General features: G+C 43.2%; 1 protein-coding gene across 2 annotated transcripts; it reads left to right on the forward strand.

The window, feature by feature from the left end:
• The first annotated feature begins 4425 nt into the window (after positions 1-4425).
• Positions 4426-10270, forward strand: LOC123401377 (KH domain-containing protein At5g56140-like). Of its 2 annotated transcripts, none has more exons than XM_045095164.1 (7): positions 4426-4788; positions 5311-5396; positions 7715-7863; positions 8721-8828; positions 8909-9025; positions 9492-9635; positions 9724-10270. In XM_045095164.1, exons 1-7 carry the CDS (start codon positions 4679-4681, stop codon positions 9874-9876), a joined length of 867 nt encoding a protein of 288 aa, XP_044951099.1. In that variant the 5' UTR covers positions 4426-4678; the 3' UTR covers positions 9877-10270. The 2 variants fall into 2 exon arrangements, with proteins under 2 accessions (XP_044951099.1, XP_044951100.1); XM_045095165.1 differs by having other exon boundaries at positions 9727-10270.
• Positions 10271-11555: the final 1285 nt, after the last annotated feature.

Below are 11555 nucleotides of genomic sequence, written 5' to 3' on the forward strand. Positions count from 1 at the left end.
CTTGGCTGTAACACACTAATCTTTTCTTTTTAGCAAACAAAAGTATGCGTCCATTTATACGTTCATACAACCATCTCTATGAACATACACATGTACACCCTATCTCTATAAGTATCTATGTGAAGTTGAGTCGACATTTCATTTTAAGACTGGCGAAGTCATCAAATGCGCCTCGTAGTCGACAAAACATCTCCTCCCACTAAACACACATAGCTAAAAATTCATAAACAAATACGAAGACCAAGACTTAAACATTGATAGACTGAAAATATCACTGTTCACCTAACCATCCAACCATAAATTGGTTCGTTGTAACACCATAATTGTGAAATAAAACTCTTCTTTACACCAAAAAAAGTGAAGTAAAACACGGATATTCAATTTGGCTCTAGGAAGCATATGCTCCTGCGTGTTAAAAATACATTTTACAAATGTAAAAAAAAATTGATGTGTTCGTTGACACATTCAAATGGCACGTGCAAATTGACAGGTAAAAAACTTAAGTATTTTGGACTGTGCAAAATGAACAATTCAAACGTCAAATGTTACCTCCAAATGTTACACTTATTTTTTTCCACCAACGAAGCACCGCTATCCCATATGACACGAAAATTGACAAGCACAATTGCCACACTAATATGAACACCTACAAAGAAATTCAGAATTTTTAAGACTTATTTACTATTTACTTTGATTTTACTGTTCATTATGGAACATATGCTCTCCAGAGCCAAAAATCCACGTCCAAACACGGATATTCAATTTGGCTCTAGGGAGTCCTTTGCGAAAATTTATATAATAGTGCAAAAGAAATTCATTTTTCTTTTTGCAAAGAAAAAACATCTTCATATCTACTTCCTCCGTCTCAAAATATAAGACCTTTTAGGAATTTCACTAGAAGACTACATACGGAGCAAAATGAGCGAATCTATACTCTAAAATATGTCTATGTACATCCGTATGTAGTTAATAGTACAATCTCTAAAAGGTCTTATATTTAAGAACGGAGGGAGTAGTTTATATACATCCAGGAACCAAATATCATTCCCCGCATATATCAAACTGGCAAAATGTAGGCTGGTATCCCCCGCTGCACCGTGGCATATCCAGCCTCGACGTCGAGGTTACCGGTCCGCTTCAGGCCCTCGTGGACACATGGACCAAACGGGCACCAGTTCGCTCGGGTCGGCTCCCTTTGTTGCCTCGCCACCTCACCAATGGAGACGTTGTTGGGCAGACGGACGGATTCCTCCTTCCTCTTTTCTCCCAGCGCCAGCCATCGCATCAGCGCACGAAACCTTTTCCCTTTTCTTCGCCTCTCCTTTTCCTTTCCGGAGGGGACAGCCTGGCTCGACGGCGACGCCCAGCCGAGCGGTCGCCATTCATCTTGCCCCGCCGAGTAATCGCTCTCGGAGCGAGTTGATCCTGTCCGGCCGTCCCTGCGTTTTGGAGCTATTTTATTATATATATATATACGTATATAATATATTTTTCAACATGCTGCAGAGTTCAACGAAGGCGTGAAAGTCGTACGTCCTCGTCGCTGTGTTCACCAAGGTGCTCCGCTGAACCACGCTTCTCTGGCTATGTATGCACGTCTGTTACTCCAAAACTGCACCTCCGACGGAGGGACCGGCCTACGAAGCCTAGGTGACCAGCGTCACCTTACATGTCGGGTGCTTTGTCAATTTCATACTAGTTTCTTCACTAGCGAAACTAGGTCGGGTGCTGGCATAAGATACACGTTCCGCGTTAATTATTCTTAATGACCGTGGGTGGTGGAAACGCATATGCAGATGCATGAGGGGAGAAGCTTCATTCATCACACTGTGCAGTGTACGCCCCGATGCAAGCCACATGCGTACCGACTGGCTTGTCGCGAGCCTATCGACGCATGATTTCCGCGGCTATCGGTAGCACGTAAACAAAAGCAAGGAAACTAACTAGCGACATGGCCACGCTACGGCGACGTTGATCGCCGCCATTCATTCTTATCCAGTGAAGTGAGTTGATTATTTGGCGGGCGGGGATGGGGTTTGTTTTGGGCCGAGAAATTCGGGTCTGATGGGAAATTCGGGTCAAGCAGGGATGAAACGTATCAAGAAAATCGGTTTTCTTAAGGTGAAATCAAACATTTGATGATTATATCAACCATGTGAGTCAAAGACGCCGTAATAGTAAGGAACACGTGTAACGAGAATATGACATCAGGACATGACATTCGGACAAGGGGCTCGACACGCGGCCTCATCAGGTGCCCAGTCGCCCACTCCGGCCCAGCTACGCACCTTATCAACTTGGTAGGCAGGGCCGGCCTTGACAATCTGAGGCCCCGGTGAAAGACAGAAAAATGGAACCCCCCTCACAAAAGCACCCTTATCTATATTTTCATGATCATTAGCATTGTTATTATTTTCATCTAATTGTTTATTTGGTTGTCCGGATATACTAGAGCTAGTTCCTGATTAGTACTAGCAAAACTTTTATTTGGCCTAACAAATTTGTTGATGGTCCCTTTTGGACTCTATAAATCCATTTTCTCCTTTTCTCTTTTGTTTCTTCTCATGCCGAGACTTACACTTTATAGATGATATCTCATAACACAAGAAACAAAGACTACAAAAGCTATGAGATTGAACGTTGGAAACAAAACACCTGGATCTAGTTGCCCTGGCTGCGGCTTGTCACAAACGAATCCACCAATAATCTTGCAACGACAGCAATACAATTTAGCAACAGGACCGTCTTCAGTCTCCCCTCAACCCCTCCTTGACGCCGGCCGCCAATCCCCCTCCTCCTTTTCTTCTATGGTGGACAGGCAGGAACAAATCGAATAAGACAGGGGAGATCGAATGAAAAATAGCCAGATGTTCTAAGAAATTTATAGAAAAGGAATAGGAAGTACTAAACGTTGCAAATTGTTCAAAATCAGAAAAATCATAATCTCCTCCTCTAATTATTCCGCCCACAAGGCTATAATCTACTACAAGAGAGCAACACATCATTATCGGCTTTATTATGGCAGAGGAGAAGTGAAGAACGAGGAGTCGTGGAGGCAGAGGAGAACGAGGAGTCATCGAGAAGAACGAACAGGCGTGACTCGTCGATTCCTTTATTTCCAGCAAAATTGAAGGGTGCTTATTCGATCAGGCTTTTTTTTGGTGATTACTTAAGTCAAGCTGTCGAGACGCAACTAGGCCTTCGTATATAGTACCATGTACCTAGGTGGGGTCCCTTGGCAAGTGAGGGCCATGTGCGGCCGCACGGGACGCACCTGCTCAGGACTGACCCTGTCACGGGAAAGCAAGAAAGAAGCCACACACGTACGACATGGTCCGACAGAACCAAAGGGCATAAGCCCATAAAAAAAATACAACCGTGAGCCATCTAACCCTAACTTGACCAGATTTATAAGTCGAGCTAGGGACCATCTCGGGAGATCTAACACATTTTAGATCATATATAATGCAACGGTTTTCATCTATCATTATGTTATTTCTCTTTGCCGCAAGGATAAAAGCATGTAATCCGTAAAACTGATGTCCTTCGGTCATCCTTTACGATCGTCAGTGATTACCTGAGCAAAACAACCGCCGGAGACAAGAGCAGAGTCGTACTCGATCCTCTTGAGTGCTTGAACCTAAGTAAAACGTCTATCATATCATCTCGATACACCGCTCGCACCCTTCCAACCAAGTACGTTGTCCCTCAACGGCGTTGTTGGTCTCAAGTCTCAACAACACCGACAACATGCATAGTGTGATGCCCTAGTAGTTGAAAGATGGAAAGAAAATGCAAGAAAATTTTCAACACCGATTAATGACATGATACCAACAGATTTCCTTTTGAAATCAACGATCGATTCGATTTCAATTTTAAAAAACCGATGAACAACGTGACATAAAACACGGGTGATGGCCATAGCAGGCCCCAAAACAATTTTAAAAAACTGATGAACAACGTGACATAAAACACGCGTGATGGCCATAGCAGGCCCCAAAACAGTGTCCCTCTAATCACGTCACCTAAAATCCTAAGCTTAAAACAGCGTTGTTGGCGGCAGCAGCACGGACAGCTCCCTCAGTTTCACACTCTACCTCGCTCCATGTTCACACTAGATACCTAGTACTACTACACAACGCATATACCGATATTCAGCTCGCCTAGTCTTCTAGAAGCAGCAGGTAAAACGAAATCAACCGGGCCCGATCGATCGATCGATCGATCCCGATAAAACCTCACCAACCACTGCTGCATGTTGACTCCCTCGCACGGAGCCGAGCGACTCGCCCCTCCGGAATTCCCCCAACGTCCCACCACTTTCCCGGCATTTTTTTACCGGCCGCCGAACCGAACCGAACCCGGAGAGGCGAGGAGATCAGGACCGGGCGCCGCCGCGGCCCCTCCCCTCCCCTCCCCCGCGTCCGCACCGAACTGTTCACTCACCCGCTCCGCTAGTTACCGCGTCGCGCGGCGCATCGTCATCCCCTTCCTCCCTCGCTTCCTTATAAGCCCATCGCCCGGCCTCCTCCCCCTCCCCCTCTTCCTCCTCTCGCCGCCGCCGCCATCCCGATAGAGAGAGAGAGCGTGTAGGCGCTGGGCGAGCAGGCCGCCACCGCAACCCTAGCCAGCTAGCCCAGCTAACGCCGCCGGTTGGAGAGCTGCTGCTGCTGCAGAGATGTCGTCGGGACGGTACATGGCCTACTCGCCCTCCCCGTCCACCACCCCGCACTCCCCGCGCATCTCTGGCCTCCGCGCCTCCTCCGCCGCCGTCGCCGACCAGGAGAAGTAAGCTCCCTCCTCCTCCTCCCCCCAGCTCCCCGTCTCGTCGTGTGTGCAGCGGACTAGGCTAGGCTAGACTAGACTAGAGGGTATGTGTTGCGTGTTGTTGGAGTGGCCGCCGTCGCTGACTTTGGGCGAGGCGAGGCTCCGATCGCGCCGGGGAGGCCAGATTCGGGCCCTCCCGCCGCCGATTCGGTGTTGTTTGGGTTGTCACCAAGGTTCCGCTCGCCGCTTGAATCTGATTTAGCCCGGTGAGGTACAGGGCCTTTTGGGGATCGGATCTGATTCCCCGCCGCGAGATCTCCCCTTTGCGGCAACCATTGCGTCCTGTCGTGGTTTCGCTGCTTGAATCAAACATGCCAGCCGCTCACCTCGGCCGGGGTTCCCTTTGCTGATCGGCTTGTGATTCTGTACCTCTTGATCCAGGGGGGATTTGCTGGTTATTCACCAAATTAAAGCTGACTAGGCTGTGCTGTACGATAAGTGTGGCAGATGATGAGTAATAATGGTCCTTTGTTTTTCTACCAGGTACCTTGCGGAACTGCTCGCGGAGCGCCACAAGCTGAACCCGTTTGTCCCGGTGCTCCCTCATAGCATCCGCTTGCTGAATCAAGGTGAGCTCTCATGTAATCATGCCATTTGTGTTATTCTGATATAGCATCTGCGTGCTGGTCCAGTTGCTGCCTCTTCCACACGATTCGGAATATTCTGTCGTGATGGCGAGAATATTTGACTTTCGTGTACCTCTGATTTGTTGCTTATGGTGGTTAGCCTTTTTCCTACAAAGGAAGTTGTTTTCATCTGCAGCTGAGCTAGATTTGCCACAAAATCAGTCATTCTTGTTGTGTGCATTTACTTTGTACATATTGTGTGGTGGGATATGCTTTTATTCTACTGTGGTTGTTGCTTCTGTTTGTTTTATAAAATGAGTAACAATATGCTTTTATTTTACCTTGCTGCTGCTTCATTCATGATTGCTGTTTAGCTAACCACTACACTGGTGCTCCCCCCTGCTTGTTTATGTTTAACCACTACACTGGAGTATTGCCTTGGCAAATGATTAGAACTCTTAATATCTTTTGTCTTCACCACCCTACCTACCACTACCCCACCTCGCCACTCATCATCTGCTTTTGTTTAGACTCTTAATCTTTATCTCCATGAATTCATGCACTCAGCCACAGCTCTACATGCCTAATCTTCTTTATGAGCATGGTGTCCCACGACCATCTCATTGTAGCTTAGTCTTAGATGAATGGCTTCACTAACTTGGCTGAGGCTTGCTGGACTACATTGACTGTCTCATTCAGCAACCTGATGGCGGCATGCTTTTTGAAAGTACTAACTTGCATAGTACCTCATTTTCTATCGCGTCCCAATGTGTCAGGATCATCAGTGAGCTTGAAGCCGTGCAATTTTCTGTTGTCGGCAGCATATCTATGATTGATAAATTCATGCGGTGGTGCCAATACATCTGAGTTATTAACTTGTTACTTCTAACACCTTTTGAGTCTGTGAGTGGCCATTACATTTGCCTCGTTAAGTAATATCTGCAGCCAAAATTGCTACAAACAAGTGAATTTATTAGTTCATATTGTTAGTCACTGTGTTCATACACAGCATTGCTGGATTGTTCAATGATGGGATTGGGTTTTAGTTTGTGATTTATGGTTCATCTTTGAATTTTTGTGCTATTTTGACTGCATTGAGGATTAGAATCAAACATAGTGTTTGCCATGGGTCCATGCTTTTGATAAGGGCGTCCCAAATTCACATTATTGTCCTGTTTGAGAAGCGGGATGTTTTTAATCATTCTTCGCATTTAGTTCAAAGTCGAACTACATTCTGAAGATTTGTAATACATCCTCCTCTTCTAAATAACTCTTGGACTGGTAAGAGGATAACAAAACCATTGTGCCGATACTTTGGTGTCATGGGTTTTAGGTCAAGGTTAAGGGATGCATGACAGCATCTATTTCTATAAATGAAGTTTAGTTAGGATTACTTCCCCCAGAGATAATATAGGATTAGATTGTATCTGGTTGGTGAAGATATGATTATTAGATCTGTTAGAGATGTATGGTTGAGGGGCTAAGCATGTCATGCCTATAAAAGAGACAGCATGTACCCTATTATCATTAAGGAATGAAATCCTTAACGTGGTGGTTTAGAGAGTTACTAGCGGACTCCCTCATTGCTCAATGACAATAGGTACACGGCATCTGTTGTGTAGGGGATAGCCTACTTAGTATCTAATTAACTAATCTCTAATAGATCATCATCATATATTAGCTAATATAAATGCAGTCTAATCTTGTCTTATCCCTAACAGAAGTAATTCTGACTAATCATGATATAAAGAGACATTTCATGCCCCCTTGACCTGAATGCCCATGACACTAGATGGCATGTCTATGGAGGCAATATATGTCCTTCCTTGATGGGATTATTTGTGGCGGAGGATATTTTAGATTACCAGGATCACAGGGAAGCTCCAACTTAGTTGGATAAACACCAGTGTGCTAATTTTTATAGCTGTAATTAATAATCTTACAAAAGAGATGCAATTTTTTGTGCATTTGGCGTATGCCTTTTTTGTGTTGCTCTGTTTGGCTGTAATGTTGTAGCTCTATTTATATTGTTGAATTCTGCTTGTTCTATAGATATTTGGCCTGCTACTATTTTTTTCTGCAAGCGTGTATTAATTAATTTATTCGCATATCTTCTCAGCATAAATGTATGCTTTACAACTAACTATACTGATTTGCAGTTGACACTATTATGGTTTTGTTAATTTTTCATTGTTAAGGGACGAAAGTTCTGTTAGATTAGTTATTTACACTAACTCGTCAGGTATATATGTATATTGCTAATCACTAATTCTAACTGCTGACTTTCTACATCTTGTTCTTGAAATTGCAATTTGAAACAGAAATTTTACGTGTTTCCACACTATTGGAGAACGCCTCCCTTTTAAACCAAAGTGGCTTTGAACATGGTAGTCCACTAACATCGGGAGGATTATATTCAAATGGAGCAGCAACTGATATGAATGGATGGACATCAGCGTTTCAATCAGAAGTATGGATACTGACCATTTAACATAACTTACTCTTACATGTCTAATTACCATTTTTGAAACCTTAGATCAGGTTTTTCTAACTGACTGACACTAACAGAGCTGGTTACATTCTTTGCACCACTTGATCCTTATGCTAATTTATTGTTCCTGAAATCTTAAATCCGGGGTTTCAAGCTGCTTTTTGCACTGCTGAAGCTAATGCTCTTCATACTGCTTGATCCTTATGCCAGCTTTGCTAACTTTATTATCCCTTCCAGGCGGAGGGTTCAAAAGATGCCATTAAACTCTTCTCTGTATCGCAAGTGTTGGATTTTGGAACTTCGGATAACATGCTAACACTCTAACTCACTAATCCAGCACCATATGTCAGAAGTCTAACCAGTATGCTAGTTAATTGGCATGCTAACGTCAGTTTGCTAGTTCGTCACAGTGATGCTACTTATCACACATTTTCCTTGCTACCTAAAGATGAGTCAGGATGATTATTACACAATACTTGTGAGTATCTGAACTGGAAAATAGTGTTCACTTTGTAGAACTTTATGATATCGATAGCAAAACGAACTGTGGTAAACCTATCGTTATTGGTCATAAATATCATCTTGTCAGCTTTGGGAACCTCATTTTGTCAATAGAATAACAAGAAACAGAACTCACGTGTCAGTAGTTCAGGACTTCATCACTGTTAACTGTTAAGCATAATCCTGTAACTATTCTGATTGCTCATAAGTCATGTGTGGTTGACTAGTTCTTTACATTTGGCTTGAATTTTCTACCTTTTCAAATGCTTACGGCAAAAGCTACTCCTGTCGCTCCATATCCATTTTTCTAAATAATCGAGCTGTAACCATTGCAGAGTTCATCAGCAGCTTATAGCTGGCTTGGAGGCTCTCAAGGCAGCTCGTCTGGACTAATTGGGAAGAAAACAATGAGGGTTGATATCCCAGTAGACAAATATCCAACAGTAAGTGTGATATTACTATGCTATTACACTTTGAATTGTTGTGGGAGTTGTGTCATGATGCTTTTTGTTTATTTTTCTAGTACAATTTTGTTGGTCGCATCCTTGGTCCCAGAGGAAATTCCTTGAAGCGAGTGGAGGCAACTACTGACTGCCGTGTTCTTATAAGAGGCCGCGGTAGCATTAAAGATCCAGCTCGGGTAAAACTCTTGATACCATGCTTTCTTAATCTCCTCAGTTGGATATATTGGCAAATCTGGAGCAAATTTATTGGTTATGTTTGAAGCAAATTTGTACCATATAAGCATGTTTAGGGAGAGTTATATCATTTTCACCTTTCCTATTATCCCATGTTATAAATGGAACCTGGGTTTTAGTTTTTATGCCAACCCACTCCTATCTCTAGTTATCTATACTCGCCGTTTTTCAGTTTTCTCCCAGTGGCTTCTTATTGTTAACTTTAATTTCTGAGCTTAAATATTTCTGCATGACTGAATTATCACCAAAGAATTGCTTGGTTCTGGTGGAAAAAAGAAACTTGTTTTCGGCCTGTTTCCAGTGGTAACCATATGTCATTCAAGTGCTATTATCTTCCATTTCTGCGTGCTTGTGTTTGTTATATACTTCAGTCGACTTCACCTTGTAGTTTGTGGTAATGCTTTGTAGGAGGACATGATGCGTGGAAAGCCAGGATATGAACATCTTAATGAACCCCTACATATATTGGTTGAGGCAGAGCTGCCTGTTGAAATTATTGATGCTCGTCTGATGCAAGCCCGTGAGATCCTTGAGGATCTGTTAAGGCCAATGGTATGTATTTATATTGATATCTCCTCTATTTGACTTCTGATTCTGCATAACCAGTGCCTCAAAGTTATTGCATTCTATTATCTATAAGCAGGACGAGTCTCAGGACTTCTTCAAGAAGCAGCAGCTCCGGGAGCTTGCAATGCTCAACGGCACCCTCCGTGAAGAAGGGATGCAAAGATCTGGTTCCGCATCCCCTTTCCACAACAGCCTTGGAATGAAGAGGGCCAAGACAAGGGGGTAAAAGGCCATGAGTACCATGGAAGAACCAATCATCTGTCCTGAGACGGAAACTGAGTATGCCTATGGGTCTGCCTTCGTGGCTAATGGCGCAAAAATGGTCTCGCACCGCTAGCATCGGAGCAGCCCGTACTTGATAATACATATGCCTGGAGTCGTGTTCGCTGCTACTGGAGAGGTTTGGTTATGGAAAGACTGGGTGTCGACTGTCGAGCTATTTATCGGGTTGTGCAAGAAGTGGTTTGTGTATTGCTATGAGCTATGACTGGGGTTTTGATTTAAGGTTCTTGTGCTTGTATTTGAACTTTTGAAGAATTTTAACTGATTATGTTATTTGGGCTTGAAATGTTGTAATTTGTTACAGTTATAGTATTGCTTAATAGATGGATATTATAATATATAGGTGCTGGTATTTGCATTCCGTACAACCTCCTGTGAATGTTTGGACGTATTAATCTATAGTTTTACTCTAAGCATTTCTTTCTGTTCTGAAATGGAGACAAAATGTTTGCCTCATTTATTAACTACCCCCGCTGCACCATAATATAAGAGTGTTTTGCAAGGGACGAAGAGTGTGTTTTCGTATGTGAAACATGAAATTGTCGCTTGATTCATAGCGGCATTCTGTGCTTGAATGTAACGTGGTGGAATGCGTCTAGTCACTGTGCGAGGATGATGCAGTTCTACCAAACGATGAACTCGAGGCTTTGGTTACTCCCCTAATGCATGGGCAATCAACGAAAGCGAGTTCCAAATCTCCTTGCTACCAAAGGCAAATCTTTTGCCTCCGTTTCAAAAAAAAAAAAAAATCCCCTTGCTACCTTCATCCCCGCCTCCTTCCACACTCATCCGAGAGCTAGGGGTAGTATCAAATTCGGGTGGTCATTGGCCGTCATGTATGGTTCTCCAATACACCACCCAATCTATGTATTCCTGTGATCACCACATGAAATAAAGGACGCCTTTTATCTAAAAAGGAAAAAAGAGATCCCAACCAAAAACTTATAGCGTTCTCGGCTGACATTACACAGCTCAAAGCAGCTTTTTCGCCGAACTTTAGCCTAGCCTTCTCTGTCTAAGTGAGATGGGAAGTGGAACTATATGAGCGCTAGTTGTTAATACAAGTCATAGCAAATAGCTTACGATTTGCCCCTTGCCTGCACATAACTTTGTTGATTGATGCACTTGCAGTAGGTTGATCTCATATTGATTTCTTAAAAAGGAGATTTAATCAATCTTAATTTGTGATGAGTTAGACTAGTCCACAATCTGTGCGTGTTGTGATGAATACCAAATACAATCCTCAAAAGAAAAATAACTACTCCGTGCAAATTCGCAGCTATGCTTAGCATATTTCGTCCACGCACTAGCAACGAAACAAAAATAAATAAAGAGAAAAGAGTGTTGCTGTAGCATAATTTATCCACGCTCAAGGACTTCTTCAAAATGTAATTAGATTGTTATCGCACTTCTTTCTCTGAGCAACTTCATAAAGCAACTGCTTTAAGTCAGATTTGAGAGTGTATCTTCTGGTAATATTGTTACTGAATGATATGCTCCAGTAATCCAATTAATTTTCATTTCAGTGATAGAAAATGCCGGCACTAAGCAGCCTGATTAACCAACACTAGCAGAATTACTTTATGAAGTACAACTAGCTCAGTAGGCACTCAGAAACATATT

The sequence above is a fragment of the Hordeum vulgare genome, chromosome 6H (assembly GCF_904849725.1).
Source record: "Hordeum vulgare subsp. vulgare chromosome 6H, MorexV3_pseudomolecules_assembly, whole genome shotgun sequence".
Classification (NCBI taxonomy): domain Eukaryota; kingdom Viridiplantae; phylum Streptophyta; class Magnoliopsida; order Poales; family Poaceae; genus Hordeum; species Hordeum vulgare.

What these genes read in the sequence shown, in the direction of transcription:
- LOC123401377 (XM_045095164.1), top strand. Translation starts at nt 4,679, where the DNA reads ATGTCGTCGGGACGGTACATGGCCTACTCGCCCTCCCCGTCCACCACC. An exon ending in CATCAGCGTTTCAATCAGAA is followed by an intron (nt 7,864 to 8,720) that starts GTATGGATACTG and finishes TAACCATTGCAG; the next exon opens with AGTTCATCAGCAGCTTATAG. An exon ending in AGGATCTGTTAAGGCCAATG is followed by an intron (nt 9,636 to 9,723) that starts GTATGTATTTAT and finishes ATTATCTATAAG; the next exon opens with CAGGACGAGTCTCAGGACTT.